Here is a 22,300-nt window from a genome sequence, read left to right as displayed (position 1 = left end):
GCCGGAGGGCGCTCCGGGGGAGGCGGCCGCTGATGTAAGCCCGGCGGGCCGCTGGGCTCCGCTCGGCTGCAGCGGGAGCCCCGGGACGGGCCGGCCGGGCTCGGCCAGAGGAAGCAAGGCGAGCTCGCGAGTGACTGGCCACAAAGCCCGGGCGGCGGGACAGACGGACAGCCCGCCTGCCCGCGGGACACACGCCCCAGAGGAGTGCTGGTCGTGCGCTCTGCGCTCCGGAGCGGTTTTCCGAGCGCCGCGGCCGCAGCGCTGCTTCAACCCGCGCCCATTGTTCCCCGCGGGGGCGGGGCGCCTGGAGCCGGGCCGCGCGCCGCGCCCCTGACCGCGGGAGGGAGGGAGGGAGCGAGAGAGAGCGGGGTCCCCGCGCCCAGCCCGGCCCGGGAGGAGGCGCAGCGCGGCGAGCCCCGGGACCCGGAGCCGGACTGGGAGCCTCCCAGCCGCACGCAACCTGCCCAGCATGGGCGCCTGAGGCGGCTCGGCGCCGGCGGCGAAGGACACGTCCCCGCGGGCGGACTGACCGGCGGGCGGACCTGCAGCGGGTCCGCGGCGCCGCACCCGCGCCCCTGCCCCCGGCCCCTGGAGCCATGGACAAGCTGCCGCCGTCCATGCGCAAGAGACTCTACAGCCTTCCGCAGCAGGTGGGGGCCAAGGCGTGGATCATGGACGAAGAAGAGGACGCCGAGGAGGAGGGGGCTGGGGGCCGCCAGGACCCCAGCCGCAGGAGCATCCGGCTGCGGCCGCTGCCTTCGCCCTCGCCCTCGGCGGCCGCGGGCGGCACGGAGCCTCGGGGTGCGGCCCTCGGGGCGGCAGACAGCGAGGGGTCGACCCGCGGCGCGGGCAAGTCTAGCACTAACGGCGACTGCAGGCGCTTCCGCGGGAGCCTGGCATCGCTGGGCAGCCGGGGCGGCGGCGGCGCCGGAGCGGGGGGCGGCAGCAGTCACGGGCACCTGCATGACTCCGCGGAGGAGCGGCGGCTCATCGCCGAGGGCGACGCGTCCCCCGGTGAGGACAGGACGCCCCCGGGCCTGGCGGCCGAGACCGAGCGCTCTGGCGCCTCGGCACAGCCCGCAGCCTCGCCGCCGCCGCCCCAGCAGCCGCCGCAGCCGGTCCCCGCCTCCTGCGAGCAGCCCTCGGTGGACACCGCGATCAAAGTGGAGGGAGGTGCGGCCGCCGGCGACCAGATCCTCCCTGAGGCCGAGGTGCGCCTGGGCCAGGCCGGCTTCATGCAGCGCCAGTTCGGGGCCATGCTCCAGCCCGGGGTCAACAAATTCTCCCTGAGGATGTTCGGCAGCCAGAAGGCGGTGGAGCGCGAGCAGGAGAGGGTTAAGTCGGCCGGGTTTTGGATTATCCACCCCTACAGCGATTTCAGGTAAGGGGGCCTGGCGATGATCCTGTGGGTTGCCTGAGCGGTTGCAGGCATGCTTCCTCTCTCTCGTCCCTGCCTCTCAGCTGGAGTTAACTTTCCTTCCTCGCGCTGGGAGCTTGGGGCGCCTCTAGGCTCTGAGACGCCCCCAGACTTCCTCTTGTACCGCTCTGAGAACTTTCCTCTGTGCTCAGGCCTCCCAACCTCGTCCTGTCCCGGGCTGGGCCGCATTAGAGGCAAGCTGGAAAGGTGTTCCGAGCCTGGCCTAGCCCTGCCCGCAGCCAAGATGAGGCTTTACCACCTTAAGCCCCACATTCCACCTCCCTATTCTGGGCTGCAGAGTCAGGGTGGACATTCTAAAGGCTGCTCCAGGTCTTTAAGCCTGCAGAGCAGGGCGCTGAAGAGAAACAGACCTTTCGGCAGCTGGGTCAGCTCCTTGGGCGCTGACCCCAGGCATTAATATCTGCCTTCTGGTGTCGTGGGAAGCTGCAGCTGGGGAGGGAGAGCTGAGCTCCTGGAGGATTCAAGTCCAGGATAAAAGCCTTCTGCACCCACCTTAACCCTGGGCACAGCCCCTCAGGCCAAGTGGTGGGCCAGGAGCAGGCACCCTGGTCAGCTGGCATCTAGACTAGCAGGAGAGCATGACCTTGCTTGTAGTGGTCAGTGAAGATGCCTGGTGTCCTGACTGATGAGCAGTCACCCTGTGACCCTAAGCCCGTCCTGTGCCCCTTCCTCACCCCAGCAGCCCAAGCTCCAGCAGCTGCTAGGTCTTTCATGGGTCAGTGGTGGGTCCGCAAACAAATGGTGTGACTACCAGTCAGGGAGAGGGACCCCACCCCCTCCTCATCACCTGAGTCAGATGCCACTGAAGAGCAGATACCACTCGGGGCCTGTGGGGGTATCTGTGCAAAAAGAGATATTGGTGATTGCCTCTGAAGTTGGGATCGGGGATGCCTCTACCCTAATCAAGATCTTGGGGTCCCTCAGTGCCTCTCTGGGCTTTCCTGATACACAGGATTGAAGTGAGGGTCTGAAAAATGTTTACGCTTTTGAGCTGGGTTTGATTGATCCTCTCTCTCTCTCTGGGCCCTGCCCCCTATTTATCTCTCTTCCCTGCCTACCCTGCTTACCTGCCAATATAAATGAGCATTTTGCCAACCCAGAGCCCTCTTTGCAAACTTCAGGGAAGCTAGTTTTGTAATGAGAGCATAGCTGTTTTCCATCCAATGAGAGAGATTTCTGGTGCTGGGAATGACCAGTCAGGCAACACTCAAGGGCTTAAAATAGGTGGTGAACAGAGGGCCCCTACCTTTTCCTTTTTTGACGGATTGCTCTGCCTAACCCTAATATCCAGGGTTCCCATTCCCAGAGGGCATAGGGGGGCCAGAGGACAGACTAAACAGACAGCCACAGTCCTCAAGTTGATGTGAGACCCTCTCATGAGGAACTGTGGCTGGTTCCTGTTGCCAGGCTCCTAAAGTGTGACGTCCCCTCTGGTCAGTACTAGGACCTGAGGATCCCAGCCTGAGCTAGGGAGGAGTGGGCAGGTACTGTTGTCTCCTGCACCCCCTGGGGGTGCCCTGGGCTCCTCCTCTCTCTGAACTCCCTGGTTGTGATGGCAGGTAGGCCATGTCAATATCAACCTCCCTTCCTTCACTCAGCTCACCTCTGGCTTTGTTGTCTGAAAGCCTCTGTTCAGGGTTCTCACCACCAACCTCATTACCTGGGGTGGGAGCCTGCAAGAGGCCAATCCCAGGCATGCCTAGCTTCCGTCGACAACACGCATTGATCAAGCACCTTCTGGGAACTGGCCCTTGCCCTCCCTGTTGCCCCTTACCCTGGATGGTGAAGGTCTGGGGCCCGGCTGATTGCATCTGTGGGAACCTCTCCCGCCTTCCTGATCTTACTCTGCCTATCTTGGCATGTCTATCTGCAGTCCCCTTGCTGCAGAATCTCCTACTAACTGCAGGCCACCCGGGACATGGCAGAGGGGAGGGTGATAGGGATAGGGAGGTGTGGCTGCAGCAGGATTGCTAAACGGGCAACAGAAAAAGGGTCAGGCTGGGCTTCGAATCTGGGTTTGTGCAACAAGCAACAGGAACTGGTAGCTGGAAGCATACACCTTCTGTGTGCAGCCTGATGCTGGGTGGGGTGTAAGAGAAGAAATCCAAGAAAGACTGTCTGTGTGTGGTGTGGAGGGGTTGTGGTCATGCCTCTAGGCCAAAACAGCTGGTCTCATCGCCACAAGGTCAAAGAGGCAAGGACTTGGCCAAGTCTCCTAAGCTTAGAAAACCCACCAACTCAACCCAGCCTCACCTCCCCGCCTCCCCCTCCCCCCAGCCGACCCAGCACCCTGAGGCTCAGTCCCTCAGGTTTCAGCCACTAGCCTTTGGCCTCTATGTGGAGCCAATCCCCACCGTCCAGCTCGGGCTTCACAAAAGCTTCTGCAAGCATTGCTCAGGCTAGTTGAGGATTTATTCATCATTTTCATGGGCAGGAAGCATTGATCCAACAGAACTGGTTTAATAAAGAATTGCCAGTGGGCTTCCCTGGTGGCGCAGTGGTTGAGAGTCCGCCTGCCGATGCAGGGGACACGGGTTCGTGCCCCGGTCTGGGAGGATCCCACATGCCGCGGAGCGGCTGGGCCCGTGAGCCATGGCCGCTGAGCCTGCGCGTCCGGAGCCCAGGGCTTGCTGTCATGGGTTGCTTCTGGCATCTCCTGTTCTTGGGGAGGCGAAGGTTGGGTGCCTTTCCCAAGTGCTGAACTGGGCTACACTCTGAGGGACGCATGTAACTTGGGCCACGTATGTAATAGACTTTTCTTGGCTGGCTCTGCTTCTCCTCACCACCCCCTTGATGCACACACGCCATGCCCTGGCTACCCCCATGGCTCCTCCAGGCTCATGAACTTGTCTGACCTCCCCTCCCCATCCACTCCACATTTGCCTTTTGAACCTGTATTTAGGGTTTGGTAAGGGAAGAGGCCAGAACGTGCAGCCCCTCAGGATATTGGTCCCCAGGCTCCTGCCCAAGGCTGGTTGGGCTCTTTGGTCCTGGGTGGGTCCTTCCTTCCACCTGAGGCGTGTCCTAGAAGCTGAGCTTGGTGATGGGAACCTGGAACAAATAAAAAATAGTAACGGTGTGATCTTGATTTTCCACGAGGGGAGAAAAGGAGTGGGGACCCCCAGTGAAGATGTATCAGGTTTTGTTCCCAGAAGCTGGTCAGGCTTTCAAGCATCAGGCTCAGGGGTTTGTCCTGGGTATGTGACATCTAGGTGTCTGAGCAGGTATCTTGGGGCTGTGGGGTGGACATGGGGGCTGGCAGGGAAGTCCCTCTGTGGGATGTCAGCTCTGGGGCTACTCCAAGCTAGTGCCCCAGACTCTAGCTTGGCCTTGAGAGTGGAAGCAGGCAGAAGCTTGACCCTGCTTATCCCTCTCCCCCTTCCCTTTCCTAGCCTGAGCCTTCTGAAGCTGTGAGAAAGGGAAGGAAACAGAGGGCCCTAGAGGGTCCTTTACTTGGGGACAGAAACAGCTGGGCTCCGAAATCATGGAAACTGGGCCAGTGGCTCGGTAGGACCCAGGGTTGGCCTAAAACTAACTTCCTGTGCTGGCCCATGGCCCCAGGCACTGCCATTGCCCACCTCCCATCACTTCCCAGCTCTGTCTGCTACGGGGCCCCGCTTGGGTTAGGAGCCTTCTCTGGGCCTCAGTTTTCCCATCTAGAAAAATGGGAATCCTGTTGCCTATGGCCATGTCAGACACAAATTGTCCAACTGTGGTCACCTGGTGGAGGTGAGGTGCACTGTCAGAGACCAGTGATGCAGTCGTGAACCACACTGCCCTGCCCTCACTGCTCCCTTCCCTTAGTTCTGAGCAGACCAGATGCGCTTCCGACCTTGGCTCAGGCCAGTGGTTCTGAATCTGCGTCAGAAAACTAACTGAGAACCTGCTGGAAGCTATAGAGTCTCTATCCAGAAAGATACACGTATCCAGACACACTCAATATGACACTCAATTTCTGGCATCTGTGGAACTGCTAAGTTGAAAGCCATCTAGGTTGTGAACCCCACTCTGGGCTATCCCAGAAGAGAGTCCTGGCCTGGGAGGGGCAGGTGCTAGCCTCCCAGAGCCTTCCCTGGGGCCCTGTAGTCTGAGGCTTGGGCTTTCCATTGCCTGCAGGATGGAAATGAAAACGGGGGCAGAGTTAGATGCTTGGAGAAGGAAAGGTGCTCTGCTGGGGGACTAGTCACTTTTCTGTTTCCTCAGTGCCACGCCCATCTCTTTCCCTTTCAACCATGGGAGGGGCTGTTCAGGTAGGTGGTGAGGAGGAAGAAGGCAGCAGCTGGCTCTGGGTCTGGGGCGTTCTGGGGCCTTCCTGGGGGCATTGCCCGGGAATGCGTTTCTGCTGTCAGTGTGAAAAGCCAGGCCAAAAAGGTGCTGCAAGCCCCTGTGGTGCTAGTGGAGGGGGAAGGGCGCCTTGGTGCAGAGGGGAATTCCAAGGTGAGCTGCCTGGGCGGTGCTGTCGGCTGGCACAGTGGGCAGCGGGATTCTCCAGTGATGAGGATGTGCTCAACCTGCTAAGGCTGGAGCAGGTGAAGGATGTGCTGCGAAGGCCGGCATCCGGCTCGGGGCCGAGGTGCTCCTGGGATGCCAGGTGCACAGAAACCCGATGGGGCCAGAGGGCCAGGACCCTTATATTGCCTGGGTGGAAAGGCCTGGGCTCCACGTTCTCCCCGTTGCAAGGCTTCATTTCCTGGTCTGGACACTGCATGATGAGGCTGGGGGGCCTCTCCCCTGACCAGCCCTGCTCCATTTGTTCCCCTAGCTGCTGTAAGCCACGAGGCTTTGGGCTGTCAAGTGGCCTGTCTTACACAGTGCTGGGCTGTCTGCCTTCCATGTGTCCTCCTCTCCCATGCTTTAGGGCCCCTGAGTCTTCTGGGATGCCCTCTCAGGCCACTGCAGCCACCATCGTCCATCTCTCCATCCCTGCCCATTGCATGGCATTAGGATGGAGCTCTGTGTTTGTTACAATGCAGTGTTTCTCACAGTATCATGTCATCCAGCTCCCCTGGGGATCTGTTAAAATACAGATTCTGACTCATTAGGTCGGGGGTGGGGCCTGAGATTCTGCATTCTTATAAGCACCCAGGTGAGGCTGCTGCTGGAGTACTGAGGTTCAGACCATGTGTTCCACGCTTAGCCTGGGCTCGCTGACTGAGTTCCTGGAGGCCAGAGACTCTGCCTTCTCCTCTCGGCCTCTAGCAAAAGCACGACAGGGTGAGTCCTGTGACCTGGGGTGAGCGGCACTCAGCCACAGAGGTCGGCGCAAACTTGGGGGACTCGGCCTTCCTCCCTTCCCGCTATGCTGCTTGGTCCCTGCCGGTCCTGGATGCTGGCTGTTGTGGTGGGGTGAGCAGAAAGAGGCCAGGGGGCCAGAGGGCCCTCAATCCATCCTGTCCCACTGCTTTCGCAGCTTCTCTCCCATTCAAAGGGCCAGAGGGGCGGCCGGCTGGAGAAGTGGCAGGGAGTGCAGTGACTGCTGTGCTGCGCTGAGATTTCTGGGAAGGAACAGATGTTGTCAGTGAGAGAGTCCAGAGGGGCCGGGCAGGAGAGCTGGTGTGAGGGGGCTCTGACAGTGGCTGGCTGGGAGGAGGACAGAGGCATCCAGTGGGAGCAGCCACCCTAGCACCTTGAGGTTGTGGTGGGGAGGGGGAGGTGTCTGCATCTTAATGCCCCCTCCCCCAGCCCAGACTATGCCTAGCAGCCCCCCTGTGGGCTGGGCTTGCCTGTCACTTCTCTCTGCCCCTGCCCAGCCTGGAAGGCACCAGTCTACGTACAGATGACAGGGCTGACAAGTGTCAAAGCAGCCTGAGTGGCCCTTGTGCCTGCCACAACACCGGCCACCGCGGGGCAGTTCACCCAGAGCAGAAGGTCCAGCCCCAGTCCCCGGGGGGACTTGTCATGTAACTGAGGAGGCAGCCAGCTCCAGCGCACACACACCTCTTGGCTCAAGGGCTCTCAAAAAGCTGCTGTTTCCAGTTGCTAATTAATAGAAGGGCTACAGAGGCCAGCCAGGCGGTCCTGCTTGGGCCCAGGGGATGTTGAAGAATCCACGTTTCCCAGCCAGAGCGGGCTGTGGGGAGGGCAGGGGCACTGCCTTGGCTTCAGAGAGGATGTTCTCTGCCAGCCAGGCTTTACTGAGAAAGCATTGCCAGGGCCCTGGAAATCTGCGATCCCAGAGCCTAGGAGGCCACTCAGAGACACTCTCTATCATCAGCACCTGCCCAGAGGAGGGGTGGGAGGCGGCACAGAGAGGTGGTGATCTCCCCGTCACTGAGGGCACTCGAGATGGGACAGCAGTACTTACACCAGAGGTTGCTAAGCAGCATCCTGTGGACCAAATACAGTACCCAGATGTGTTCTGTTTGGCCAGCATAGTGTGTCATGACAAGTCTGAGGCAATGTTTAAAACGGAAGGGTGCAAGACAAAAATTTGGCTTTCTAGCTTCTCTTGAAAAATTGGAAACTCTGGCAGCTCTGGCCCCACAGTGCCACCCGCAGCAGGGAGCTGGAGCACACTAGAGGCTTTAAACTGGCTTTTGCTCTCCAGTTGCCCGCAGTCCCCACCTGTCCCTGTGGTCTCTGGCCATGCCACACCTGCACATTTAGCTGCCTGACCCCTTAGGCTTCTAAGTAATGAAACCAAACAGTGGCTCAAAGCAATAGAGACTAAAGCCAGGTGGACTCACAGATCAATAACCACCATTTATGAACCATTACCATGTGCCAGACTGTTCTAGGAGCTTCTTTTCTTATGTTTTATTTATTCTTCATAGTGGCTCGAAAAATAGGTTCTATTATCCCCAGTGTACAGATAAGGAAACTGAGGCTCTGATGGGGGGAAAAAAAAAAAAGATTTGCCCGACATCACACAGCTATGAAGCACCAGAACTGGAATTTGAACCTGTTCTCTAGGACTCAAAACTCATACTTGTCCTTTCTCTCTGTTCCTTCTTTCTTTTCTTTCTTTCTTGTGCGTGTGCGCGTGTGTGTATGTGTTAGCTTTTAAAAGCTAAATTACCAACGTAGTTCAAGAACACATTCTCCTGAGAATGAAAGCATTGCAGATAATGCTGGACACACATTATCTGTGTGGAGGGGCTCCGCGGGCACGGGAAATTTAACAGGTCTCAGAATACCAGATCTGGACAGGGCTTGGCAAAGCTCCTGGCCTAAAGCCTTTATTTTATACATGGGGAGCAGAGCACCAGAGAGGGAAGGTGACTGGCCTAAGGGCAGAGAGTAAGTCCAAGTCAGAGATGAAACCAGAACCCAAGAGGGTTATGTAACATATGGCTCAGAGGTCTTCAGGCTCCACGGTCTACTCCACCCCCAGCCAGAGGGGTCCAGACATCTAGGTGTCGAGATGACAGAGAAGCCTTCTTCTGAATGGTCTCATCCCTGGAGCTTTTTCTTGTCTCCCCAGCCCCATGCCTGAATTTTGAAGTGTTAGGTATTTGCAGGGTCCCGTCTTAATTTAAGCCCATCAATGAGAAGGGAATCTTTCCATACTTGAAAATGCAGCATCTGGAGGCTGAGACATGCCTGTCCTAACCCCCAGCTCTGGGGCTGCTGCTCCTGGGTATCCGGATCAGGATACTTGTCCACCTGCTCCCCCGACACCGCGGCATGTCCTGGCTGCACGCAGAGCTTTGGGATTTTGGAGCCACATCCAGATGCCATTGACACACCTGTTCCTCGATGGGAGTGTTTGGGGTTTAAAGGGGAAGGGAGCAAATAGTCGGTGGTATCTGTGTTCTCTCCACCAGAGGAGTAGGTGGTCATGTGGTCTGTTCATTACATCTGTCAGAGAAGTAAGGAAGTGGAGTCAGTCTCTGGTTTAGGGCTCAGTGTGTGTCCAGGGCCGAGACTCAGTCTATGCTCAGGATCAGGGTTCAGCCTGGGACCAAGGTAAGGCCTTGGTCTGAGGTCAGGAACTGGAACCCTTGAACAAAAGCTTTGAGCCAAGCCCAGTGCCTCCCTGAGGCACCAGGGCTGGAGGCGGGGTGGGCATGTTGCCCACTCCATTCTATGTCCCCCACCCAGGAAGCCCTCCCTTCCTTGAAGCTCCCTGAGCTCCTACACCTCTTAGCATCCCAGCCAGCTGCCTTTGGTCTTCTTGGGGAGGTAAAGTACAAATTGTAAATACACAGCAGTGCCACCGCTCCCAACGCCAGAGCCACCAAACCTCACACGTGACCACTCCTGCCCCGCTCTGGTCTCTTATTGTTTGGGGCTGTGTGTGTCTTTCCAGCCAGGTGGCCAGCTCCTGGCTCCTGCAGAGCGGCACTCTGGGCTGGGCAGAGAGGTGAGCTGGCTTGGTAGAGGGACTCTCTACTCCCCATTGCTCCGCCAGCTCTGGGCTCCCACAAATTGCAGAGCAAGCAGTGGGGCCTCCGGTCTGCTCACCGCAGCTGTGGGGGCCTGATGACTGGCTGCTGCTGATTTTGTGTCTGTCTAAGCATTTACCCGCGTGGGTGGATGTGTTATGTCTGCACGAACGAGGATTTCGGAAATTAATACATAATACGGGGCTGGCTAATACATTATCTTCTGGGCTTTGGGAGGGGCAGGCTAAGGGAGATCGTGCCCTCTGGGAGGCCAGACACTGCATTCCAAGACTGTTTTCATCCATTATGATGGGGGTCACTCCCCACCTGGCAAAGAGGAGAGTAGGACTTCAGCTCCTCTTAGGGTCCCCCAGTCTGATTAGGGGGAGGGCAGACAGGAGGTAGACCAGTTTGGACTGATGGTCAGGGAAGGCTTCTGGAGGAAGCAGAGCTGAGCTAGACCTGAAGGAGAGAGAGAACCATTCTGCACACTTTCTTGGAGGCGAGTGTCTGGGAGCTTGAGCCGCCTGGCTTGGATGGGTGTTGGCAGACACTGAGGATTCCTCAGATTGCTCAGAACCTGCCGTTTTGGACCTGCACTCCTTAAGCTTTGCCCTTGAGGACTCTGACCCCATGATGCTGCCTGAGTACGTGTGTGTGTTTGCATGTGTTTGTATGCATCTCTCTCTGGCCTCTCACCCTGGGTCCTTGAAGCCCAGGGGAGCTCTCCCAAGCCCTGGCCCCAGCTGTACAACCTCTGAGAAGACTTCCTTCTTCTGCCATCCTAGGCCCAGAAGGCAGGTGTTACCACTGCAATAATGTCACTGAGTGTGTGGCCTGGAGCCCAGAAGTAATTACCCTGTGGTTCCCCATCGCAGGCCAGAGCAGCCCCTGTCAATGATTAACCCGAGTCCCTGACCGCTTGATGCCAAACCCAGCCGTGGGCTTCTCCCACCTACAAATTGTCAGATATGATACGGGGCACTTATCCCCTTCCCCAGGGACAGGAAAAGACCCTCACCCTCAGGTCTCATCAATGCCACTGGCAACTTTTAGGAGAAACTTGGTCCAGCAGGGGAGACTCTGCAGCTGTGGCCTGTCCTCATTCAACATCGGGGCTGGCCCAGCCTGGAGCCCTGGGCCTCTCATCCCAGCATTCCCAGCTTGTAACTGTCCACCCCTCCCACGCTGAGTTGACCCTCCTGACCCTCATCCTGTTCTGCAGTGTGACCTCAGCAAAGTCCTTTCCTCTCTCAGTGTCCAGTGTCAGGGCTCAGTCTGAGGCTGAGAAGGGAGCAAAGCTAGTTGGCCAAGTAGGTATTGAACCCGTAATCCTGACCCCATTAGTACACGTTGAGCCAGCAGGGCAGGGACAGCACCGCTGACAAATAGAGCTGATGAGAATCTCCCTCCCTCATTCCTGAGACTCTGCCGAGACCCATCCAGCCGTGATCTTGGATTTACAGGGCCCCTGTGCTCCCAGAGTGGGCGGGGGATTCCTTACCTACTGGCCTCTTTCTGCAGGGTTTCTGCCAGCCCCTGTCTTGGGGCTCAGGGCGGGGGGCTCCCTAGCGTGTTGTGTGCTTATGCTGTAACCCATTAACCCCTGTGGGAGTGGAGATCGGGCTTTCTTTTCTTTGTTCCCTGGGCAAAGGCCCGCACCCACTCCCTCCTCCCAGCCACCTCTTGTAGGGGGCCACTGTCCCCTCCTGGAAGCTCCAACCTGGCCTTGGAAGAGTTCAGATGTGAGGATCCGTGGAAACCACAGATCACACTGGACAACTATGGTTGGAAGAATCCAAGGGGAAGACCAGCAGGATCATCCTCTTTGGAATTGGCAGGGTTAGGAAATGTGGCAAGCTGTCCATCCTGTCCCAGAGGCTCTGGGGAGTCATCCTCCTGCCATGTTGCGCTGAAGCTTCTGCTGACAGAGCTGAGGGAGCTGGCTGTGAGTAAGAGGCCAGTTGAAGACTTGGTTCTGCCCCATCCAGCTCTGTGGGCTGAGCTGAGCCCTCACCACCCTGGCCTTGCTTTCCTCATCTGAAAATGGGACCAGAGGTTGGGTTTTAGCACGACCCCAAATCCGAAATTGGTGGCTGTAGCGTCACCTGGGAGCTTTATGCAATTATGGATGCCTGGGTCTCCGTGGGTGAGGCCCCGGGTGGGTATAAGTTTGGGGAGCACCCAGGTGATTCTGCTTCTGTCACTTTAGGAGCCAATGAGCTGGCACCCGTAGGGCCCCTTCTGCGCTAGCAGTCTGCGGTTCTCTGACTGCACTGCATTCATCATAGCCCTTCAGTGCTCCCCAGAGCCTGGGAGTGAAATACATCCAAGCCATTCATGATGGGCCCCTCCCCAGGGAGTCGTTCCCTTTTCTTTCTCGCAGGTTGTTAGCAAAGAGAACCATAAAACTCTGGGGCTGGAGGGACCCCAGGGAACATGCCCCTTGCTTAATGTCCTTGTCAGCCTGTGTTTTCCTGGAGGGAAGGTGGAGTCCTGTCCAGCTCATGTCCCCAGAGCCCAGGCACTCCCAGGAGACCCACAGTCTAACAAGAGGGCCACATAGAGACCCTCCCAGAGTCAATATTTAGCCACCTTCTATGGGACAGCCCTCCCCTGGTGTCCTCATTAGCCCTGTGCGGCACCAGTGCTGCTTGGCCTTAGGGAGTTTTGCCCCAAATGCACCCCGTTTCCTCCTTCCCAGGAGCACGCCCTTCCCGCAGGAGCAGGTGAGCTCTCCTACCTAATTTCCCCTGAGCTTGTGCTCACCTGCTACTCCACAGCAATATTCCATTTTTGCTTCATTCTCCTAAGTGGGGAGAGCTGTGTTTGAGCCTCTTTTGTTTCTTATAAGCCCAGGTGGAGAAGTTCTCCAATTGCTGGTCCCCTCCACAATTTTCCCCAATAGTCTTTTCAGCTGAGTGAAGCTCAGAGAGGTTAGGCCGCTAGCCAGAGGGAACACAGCATCCTGGCAATTCCGGGCGGCTGTAGAGCAGGTGACCTCTGCTGTATAGTTCGATGTGTGTGTGTGCACACTCTTATGCTAGTGTGTCTCTGTGAGTGCACAGATTTAGGGTCTGCAGAGGAGGTCTAAGACCATGGGAGGATCAATGTGTTGACGTCTTGGTGTTCCTTATGGCCAGGCCTGTGCTCAGCTGTGCTCTTGAGAAGGTGCAGTTAACGATCCTTTCCCTGAGGAGCTCTTCCTCCGCAGCCTTCGTGGATCCCCATGTCCCCAGAAGAGTCCTGACTACTCAGTGTGGCATTCAAGATGGCCCCATCTTTTCTTCAGATCAGTATTGGGTTGGGGGACGGGGTGTCTTGGTTTTCTGAGATATGCACTCTTCTCTCAGCCAGCTTTCCATCTGGCCAGCTGCCCTTGGCTGGCCTCTTTAGCCTCTGCACTGCAGAGAGCCATGGAATCGGCGTGTCTTTAGAGATTGTCTGGCTCCATCCTCTCATTGTACCAACGGGGACACTGAGGCAGGGATTGTGAGAGCCAGGGCATTGTTCAAGGGCACACAGCAAGTTAAGAGACTGAGCTGGGTAGAACCCAAGACACTCGGGCCCCTGGCCTAGCTTCCTTCTGCTGTGTAGCAGGGACCTCCTTCCTGCAACCACAAGGCCAACCTTCCTGACCAGTGGGCACTCTCAGGCCCCCTCCTCTTTGGGGCTTTTGTGCCCAACAAGCCATGCTGCCCCCCACCCCCCAAGACCGAGGGCTCCTTGACGTGGGACCAGTCCACACACTTCTGGATCCCCATAGTCCTCAGACCAGGGCCTGCATCTTAGTGGTTACAGGAATGATAATGATGATGATAACAGCCAGTACGTACTGGGTATTTGCGTTGTGTAGCATATTATCATCTCACTGAATTCTCTCGGAATCCTGTGGGGTGGGATTAATGTACTCGTTTTGTACATGAGAAGACAGATTGAAGGCTCCCATCCCCGCGCCCCACTGGGTTGCACTTTGAACCATGGGGGTGGGGAGCTGGACATTTGGAGAGAAGGGGTTTGGAGGTTCTGCCATATGGGATTGTAGAAATCACACGCTCCCCAGGCAGGGAACCCCAAACGGAGGATGTGGGAGCCCTTCCCTCGGGATGGGGTGTGACTTGAGGAAAAGAAGTGCGCAGATTCTGCCAGCATCCCCATGGGCACAATCCCCACGGCCTCCCTCTGATCCCCAATTAGAGCCCCCAGGTGCCCCTCCTCACCTTGAAGGGCGGTGGCTCTGCAGACCAAAGAGAAGGGGGGACTAGCCTGCGAGCTCGGGAGGCGGGAAGGGGCATCATGACCCAGTGACAACATCATAGGACTCGGATGCTGCTGTCTCCACCGAACTCGGTTTTCCCTTGTAAGTGCCCCTCCCCCATCTGCTGCCTTCATATTGAAGGTTTTTGAGTTTTATTTTTGGTCTTATTTTTCCTTCCCTTTTTCTGTTTTTGTTTTTCCTGCCATCCCTGTCGTAACTTTTTGTGTTGGAGGGTTTCATTATCGCCTCCTTTGCCCAAGTTGAAACAGGGACCCATCATTGTGTCTGTTTCCAGGACAGTGCCTTGGTCACGTCACAACCCCCAGACGTTTCCCTGCCCCTCCAAGTACCCTCAAGCTGTGTCCATGAGGGGGTGTCGGGGGGGAAGTGGTGGTGGAAACCAGAGACAGACACCGGTGCTTGGAGGGGTTTTTAAATTATATTTAAAACAATTGTTTTGTATAAATAAAAGAAAATGGGAAGTGAAAAAAACAGATTTCAGAGCGGTTAAGCGATTTGTTCAAGGCGACACAGCCAGGTGTTCAAACACTAGAGTGCTTAACCACTGTACTGTCTGCTACAGCTTAGCTTCTCGTGTGGTCCCTGGACCAGCAGCCTCAACATCACCTGGGAGCCTGGTAGCAATACAGGTGTCAGCCCTCACCCCACACCCAGAGAATCCGAGTCTGCATGTTGGTTAAGATCCCCCGGCGATTTGCGTGCAGATTAAAGTTTGAAGAAGCACTGTGCTACATGACTGAAAGATCACAGAAGGGGCAGGCAAGATTCTGGCAGTTCCAGCTCTCACACAGCTCACCTCTTCCTTGGGGAATGGCCGAGACTAGCCCTCACGTTGAGGGACTAGGGCCTCAGCTCAGGACGGTGACTGTCCAGGGAAGAGGCAGGGGTAAAGGGTCATTTTGTTTGGGTCTTCAGAAACAGAAACAAAACCAAATTTTGTTGTTCCGGTAATAGGTCATCCTTATAGAAAAGTGAGAACCTAAAGATACGCCAAAATCCCACCCACCCACCCACCCATGAACCCAGCGCTAGCTAGATGCCCTTGGCTCTGAATCTGTTTGGGAGGCCGCTTCAGGCGGCCGAGGGAGCAGCTACCTGGGAGCACTGTGATTCTGAGTCAGAGATTTTTGAGGTGGGTTAAAAATAGAGCCCTACTGGCCAGGCGGGGGTGGGAGGCAGACAGCCATTCATCTGCCGTAGGGGGGAGACGCCAGGGTCGGGCGTTCATTCCCCTCAGAGGCGCGAGCGGAGGGCGGTGGAAGGCAGCGCTTTCCAGCGTGAGGGGGCGGGGAGGCTAAAATGCCAGACTCCTGCGCCCCGCCCCCCTCGGGTGGGTGGAGCGTGGGGAGGGGGCGGGGCCGCAGCGCTGCCTCCGAGAAAGATGAAGGAGAGACTGGACGCGCAGGGGCGGGGAGGGGCTGGTAGACGCTTCCCAGCAGCTTTATTGATTGTGAGGGAGGGAAGGCAAGGAAGGTGGCCCACGTGTGTGCGTTCCCACGTGGGTTTTGTGGGCAGGCACGTGGTCTCCTTTGCCTATTACACCTGCCCTTCAAATGGCCTCCCTCCGTCTCCTCCTCCTGAAGCGACTCCGGGAAATCTGCTCTTCCTGCCCTCGCGTCGGACAGCACCTTTGTCTACCCGGGCCGCCTGGGAGTTCCCCGGGGACCCGTGTGTGTCTCTCCCCTGACACACGTTAGAAGACTCTACAGCATGGGACACTGGTCGGTGGTTACTGGTGGATTTATTTTTCTGATTAAAAGGTAATATTTGCCCATTATGGGGAATTTAGAACATTAAGGTGTAATGGAGAAAACAAAAATCACCCGTAATCCCACTACGTAGAAATATCAATGTTAACATTTTAGTGTATTTTATTTTTATTTTTGCCAGTCTCCACCAACCCTCCCCCCAGCAGCCTTTAATCCACCCATTTATTTAACAGTAAGACAATTTTGCTGAGGACCCCCACTCCTCCCCCTCTGGGCCCTGCTCTGCGTTTACATCTTGGAAAAGGAAGAGAAGTCATTTCTGCAGGTTTGGGGAGATGAGACTCATCCTGGGTCCACAAGGTGGGGACGATGTCGGGAGATTCTAGGGACAAGTGGAGCTGCCTCCTCTTGCCCTCCCCTCCCCCCCACCTCCTGGATCTCTGGGCCAAGCCTATTGGAGAGAAGGGAGAATCCTCAAAGCCCCCAGAGAGGGGGCATGCCTGTAACAGAGGGGGCTTAGTGTGTTGTGTCACCTTGGGCCTGTGCTGGTCAGGCTGGAAATACAGTCATGGCCTCTGTTGACGTCTGTAGCCTCAGTGTTCCCCCGCCAGCCCCCTGTCATCCCACTGTGTCAGAACCCCAACCCCATGTTTCTCCTGGCCTGTCTCTTGTTCATCTACCCCCCCGCCCGCCCCCTTCCAACTCCTCCCTCCTTCTCTGTGGCTTTCCCACCATCATCTTCACCAGGTGGGGGCCATTTGCTAGTGGATGTGGCTGGGAGTCTTCATGCCTTGGGTGTTCGGATGGGATGAATTCCTCCCTGATCATCGGAGGCCTGTGAAAGCCTTGTGGGAAGGAGCTGGGGTGTCAGAGGGCTGTCCATGTTGTGTAGCTTCTCCTGGGCCTCCTGCCACTCAGCCTTTGGCTCCCAAGGGATTCATTCAAGCATCCATTTATTCACGCTTCCACCCATTCCCATATTTCCACCCATTCCCATGTTTTTTGGACCTTTTTTGGACCTACCTCATAAAAAGCACTCTGCCAAGTTCAGAGAGTCAAGTGGCCACAAGATAGACAAACGTGCAATTCCATCATAGTGTGATAAACACTATGCTAGGGCAGCACAAACAAGGGGCCCCTAGCCAGATTTCCTAGGAGACAAAGATGGCCTCCCAGGAGAAGTGACGGCTCCTCTGAACCAAGTGGCCTGGGGTGAGCAGCTGGGGGGGAGGAGAGCTCCAGACAGATGACAGTATGTAGGAAAGCCCAGAGGAGAAGGGAAGTGCGGTGTGTCTGGAGCAGAGCATCTCACACAGGGGAGGCATGGCGAGAATCAAGGCAAGAGAGGAGGCTGAGTCCACATCAGGAAGTGCCCAGGAATGACAGTGAGGAACTTGGATTTTGGCTGGGAGTGTGGAAGGACTTTGGGCTTGGCAAAGCGTGGGGAGGTTGTGGACCCTACCCTGGACCCTGAAGTCTGTGGGGTCCTGGGAGAGGCAGAAGCCCAGTTAGGGAGCTGCTGAAGTAAGCCAGGTGGTGAGTTGATGAGCCATGCCGCATCCCGCATGACTGAGTGTTGGAAGGTAAGCGAGATGGGAGAGTCGAGGATAATCCCCAGGTTTCTAGGCTAAGCATCTGAATGGCTGGTGGTATCACATGCTGGAAGCACAAGCCTATGGGGGAAGCTGCTAAGTTATATCTGGCTATGTCAAGAGTGAAGTTCCCTTGGGACATCGAGGTGTAGATGTGTAGTCAGCAAGTGAACACATGGCTATGGGGCTCAAGGGAGAGGTCTGGTCTGGAAGCCAGTGGAATAATGAAGCCTTGGGAGTTGGTGAGGTCACCCAGGGAGAGAGTAAGGAGGGAGAGGAGGCGGGGGCCCAAAGGAACAAAAACATTTAAAGGTCATGCAGGGGAAGAGGAGCTCCTGCAACGGGAGGGAAAGGAGAGGTAGAACAAAGAGCAGAGTGAGGTGTCTCAGCAGATATGGCACACGGCGTCAGATGATGCAGAGGGTCAAGACGGAAACAGACCAGAAAGTGTCCGTGGGATTTTGCAGCAGGACGTGTGCATCGGCAGTGTTGCTGGGGGGTTGAGAGGCGTGTTGGGGACGGACGTGGAAGTGAGAGAGTGGGGATGGCGACACGTGTCTCAGGAAGCTTGGTTCTGAGGGGAGAAGAGATAAGACAGTAGGGATTCAGGAGAGATTTTATTTTTTTAAGTGTAGAGAGCTTAAAAGCTGATGGAAAAGGATGAGTAGAGAGGGAGATTGAAGATATGGGTGAGAGGATGGATAACCTGTAGATTAAGCTTCCTGGGGAGGAAAAAGGGAACAGTGTCAAGAGGGCAGGTGGAAGGGTCACTGATCCCCTTGTGACTGGGGAAGGGAAAGGCGGTGAGGAGGAGACAAGCAAGGGAGTAGTCTGGTGGCGGGAAGAGGACGGGGACATTCTGGGGCCTTCTGTTTTCTCTGTGAAGTAGAAGTGGTGTTATCTGCTGGGAGGGAGAGGGGAAGTGGTAGTTTCAGAGCTCTGAGGAGAGAGGAGATAATTTGGAAAAGCTGCTGTGGGAAGTGGGTGGGAAAGGTCGTTAGGGTCTCCTGGAGGATAGGCTGGTAGAGGTGAGGGCCCAGCTGAGCATGGAAATCTTGATGAGGAAATAGAGGCACAAGGAGCTAAGGCACTTGGTCTATAGTAGGACTGGTCTGAGGTCTGAGGTTTTCTGCACAGCCCCCCATGTAAACAGGAAAAGAGCTGATGGTGGTCCTGAGCTAGGACTGTGATCTGGTGAAGTGGGTGCCGGAAGGACGGGGCGAGAGAGGTTGATGAGCAGGACCATTATGCCTGGGGGTGACGGGAGGAGGCAGGAGGGTTCTCATGGGAGAATTAGAGGGTCAGCCAACTTCAGGCTCCTGGGACACTAAAGAAGAGACTTAGCATGATTGGATAAAAGAGCTGGAAGGAAAGGAGGTTAGGGTGAGAGAGAGCATTGAGATTAGAGATGGACCAACTGGAGATAGTGACCCGATCCAGGGTGTGCTCTTGGAATGGACTGGAGTGAAGACACTAGAGGCAGGACTTCAAGCCACTGGGAGGCTGGGTGTTTATTGTTGGGCTGCTGAGAAGGAGTAGAAGTCACCCATGATGATGGCAGGATTCGGAGTGGAACAGAAGGTTGTAAACCAGGTGCCAGCATCACCAGGGTCCCCAAGGGTGGCAGATGGATGCTGGAAAGATGGGCAGCAAATGACAGGTTGCTCAGAGGATCTCGTATACATTCCTACCACAGACAGGAAGGGGCATCGGTGTGGAGCGGGGAGGGTGCTCACTCCACCCTCTGGGGGTTTGGGAAAGTGACACAACGAAGGTTCGCTTAAGGGAAAAAGCAGACGGGTTCGGGAGTGAAGAAGGTGGGGATGAAGATGCCGTGGAAGAGAGCACAGGAGACAGGTTTGGGAGGGAGGGGTGCAGTAGGAGTCAGCACAGGGTTTGGGAGAGAGAAAATACTACCAACCAGGTTTATATTTGTATAGAGTGGTTGGAAGTGGGACTCTGGAGTCAGGCTGTTTGGGTTTGAATTCCTGATCCACCATATACAGCAAATTTCTCTACTTCTTGTGCCTCAGTCTCCTCAACTGCAAAATGGGCATAATCATAGTATTTACTTCATAGGGGTTTTTTTTGTTGTTGTTGTTGTTTTGCGGTACGTGGGCCTCTCACTGCTGTGGCCTCTCCCGTTGCGGAGCACAGGCTCCGGACGCACAGGCCCAGCGACCATGGCTCACAGGCCCAGCCGCTCCGCAGCATGTGGGATCCTCCCGTACCGGGGCACGAACCCCTGTCCCCTGCATCGGCAGGCAGACCCCCAACCACCGTGCCACCAGGGAAGCCCTTCATAGGGTTTTTATGAGAATTAAATGAGATAGTCTATATAAGGGACTCAGGTGAGCGCCTGGCAAATAGTAAATGCCCAACAGATGTTGATGGCTGTCCTCCTTCATTCTCATCGTCTTCATGAGCAGCTTGGGCAGTTATCTATGCTGGACCTGAAATGGAGGGTGAAGCTCCCAGCTCCCGTCCATTTCTCAGACACAAAAGACTCCTGGCTTCTTTGTTGAGGGGCTAGAAGGAGAGTTCGGTGGTACCTGATGAAAGAGGCAGGATGTGACGACTGCTAACATAGACACACTGCACAGTTAGGCGAAGCTCATGGAGAAGGAGGCAATTGAACTGGGCTTTGGATGAGAGAAGGGATTTCAAAAGATGGGGGTTCAAGAGGTAGGGGTGGTTCTCAGGAGGAGGAACCAGGAGGTGGATGGAGATGGGGCCAAAAGTGTCCAGTTGACTCCTGTGAAGGAAGTGGAAGGGAGAAGAGGGAAGTGGGGTCGGGGGTGCCAGACCAAGGAACTCGAACCTTCTTCTGTAGTCAGTGGGAGGCTACCAAAGTGGGGTTCAAGCATGGAGTGACGTAATCATAATGCTATTTGGCCAGATAACCCAGAGAGCATGTGGCTTGGAGGGAAAGAGGGAGGAGGCCGAGACCAGGTGGGCGGCAGGGGCAAGGGTCCAGGTGAGGAGTAGTGAGGAACTGATCTAGGACAGAGCAGTTGGGGACCGATTCAGAAGCTGTCATTGAAGAGGCCAGACAAGACTTGGCCACTGCTTGGCCTGCAGGGGTGGGTGGGAGGAAAGAGAAAGCAGCTGAGGATGGCTGTGAGGTTTCCAGCCCAGGTGATTGAAATGCTGACTGTGCCATTCAGCTTTGAGGAGAAAGATGCTGAGCTCAGCCTTGGACTTGTTGGGTGGAGGGGCCAGCAGGCCCTCCAGGTGGCAGGTGGGAATGCAGTCTGGTGCTAGGAGCGGTCTGAGTGGGAGCCGTCTGCACAGAGGGGAGGGTATAAGATGGGGCCGTGGGTGTGCTGCTCACCCAGGAGAAAGTACGGGGGACTCCCCCCCCCCACATCCTGCCACCAGCACTGCAGGGACACAGGCATGTCTGGGACAAGGCTCCTGCCCTCAAGGAATCCACAGTTTTCTAGGAGATCCAGAGCCAGGGCTCAGGCTGGGCTGTGGCTCCATCAGTGAGAGGCTGGGGAGGCCCAGAAGAGGCAGCACTTCAGGTGAATGTTGAAGGATGGAAAAGATCTTAATGGGCAGAAACCAGACATTCTCTTTCTTACAGCTGACAGGATTCCCAGTGGATAACATTTGTGTCAAAATGTATGCAAGTGGGTGTGCAAGAAAGTATGCCTGTGTGAAAATGGATGCGTGTACGCAGACAAAATTTAACAGGGGTGCGTAGATGAGAGTGTGTGTGCAAAAATGTGTTCATGTGTGTGTGAGAGAGAGTATATGTGCTCAGAGGCAAGCATGGGCAGGTGTGGACAAGAGGAAACTAAAGGAGGTCGTCCCTATTCCAGGACTTCCACTTCTTTTTAAAAAAATTTTTTTTGCGGTACGCGGGCCTCTCACTGTTGTGGCCTCTCCCGTTGCGGAGCACAGGCTCTGGACATGCAGGCTCAGCGGCCATGGCTCACGGGCCCAGCCGCTCCGTGGCATGTGGGATCTTCCCTGACCGGGGCATGAACCCGTGACCCCTGCATCAGCAGGCGGACTCTCAACCACTGCGCCACCAGGGGAGCCCGGGACTTCCACTTCTGCCTCCGTTTTATCACCCTTCACATCCTCTTCAGCCTCCAGGGAAGGAGAGGCCCCTTGGTCTGGTCCTTGAGTCTCCGAGTTCAGGATCAGGAGCCTTCTATCTTCTCTTCCCTCAGCTCCCTTGAGGCCATAACCTTCCACTCAGACCGTGAAATGTTCCAGGTATCCGTGTAATGGGCTGTTGGGCTTTTTGCCACCCCCTTCCTTCTGCCCGTGGGCACCCCGCTCCTCCAAAGCTGGCCCACAGACCACTCCCTCCTGCTGAGAGGCCATCACCTGCCTAGATGGACCTGTTGGTCCAGTTAGAAAGTAAGGTCCAGAATTGAGGGAGAACAGACCTGGGGTCCAGGGACAGGGGCTTCCAGAGCCCAGCTGGTGTCTTGCTGGCTGGGACTTCCTCTCAGCTTAGAGAACACTGGGATGGGGAGGGTCATCGGGCTTTCGGGAGACCAAGGCCTCTGATTCAGGGCTGTGCCAACCCCAGCACGCCCGAGTCTGGCCATCCATTGCTTCCCCGCCAGGACCTGCCACCTGCCACTGTGGATGCGTAGCCGGGATTGTGGGATTTATTCATGAATGATTCTAGGGGTAGTGGGGGCCAGGGGAGCATGGGGCCTCCAGGTTGAGGCTTTGGAAATGTTAACTATTCCCTCTTGGTGGACCTTAGTTTTCCTTTCTGCAGGATGGGTACAACTGATGACTGGGGTGCTGATGACTGCTGATGACTGGGGTGCTTTTAATACTTGAAAGGTGTGTTAGTTTCCCCACCCAGAAAGTACCTTAGAAGGCCTGGCATCAGGAAGATAAGTCCCCTTGAAACCTCTTTGCACCCTTCTCTTCTCTCTGGGGCAGGGGCTGTACCTGCTGTGGTAGGCTCCCTCCACAGT

At 56.2% G+C, this 22,300-nt stretch overlaps 1 protein-coding gene across 1 annotated transcript in view; it reads left to right on the top strand.

Annotated features, from left to right (window-relative positions):
* Nucleotides 1-596: 596 nt before the first annotated feature.
* The window catches only part of HCN4 (hyperpolarization activated cyclic nucleotide gated potassium channel 4), a gene marked incomplete at both ends in the record, with an annotated part of 41,208 nt that continues 19,504 nt past the window's right edge, over nt 597-22,300 (top strand). Inside the window, one exon of the mRNA XM_082648781.1 lies at nt 597-1,381. Within this exon, the coding sequence (XP_082504907.1) occupies nt 597-1,381 (785 nt within the window). The remainder of the gene's footprint in view (nt 1,382-22,300) is intronic.

This window comes from Grampus griseus (assembly GCF_964374135.1).
Source record: "Grampus griseus genome assembly, chromosome: 2".
NCBI classification, from domain to species: Eukaryota; Metazoa; Chordata; class Mammalia; order Artiodactyla; family Delphinidae; genus Grampus; species Grampus griseus.
Note: the sequence above shows the minus strand (reverse complement) of the source record. Positions and strands in the feature narration are given on the sequence as shown.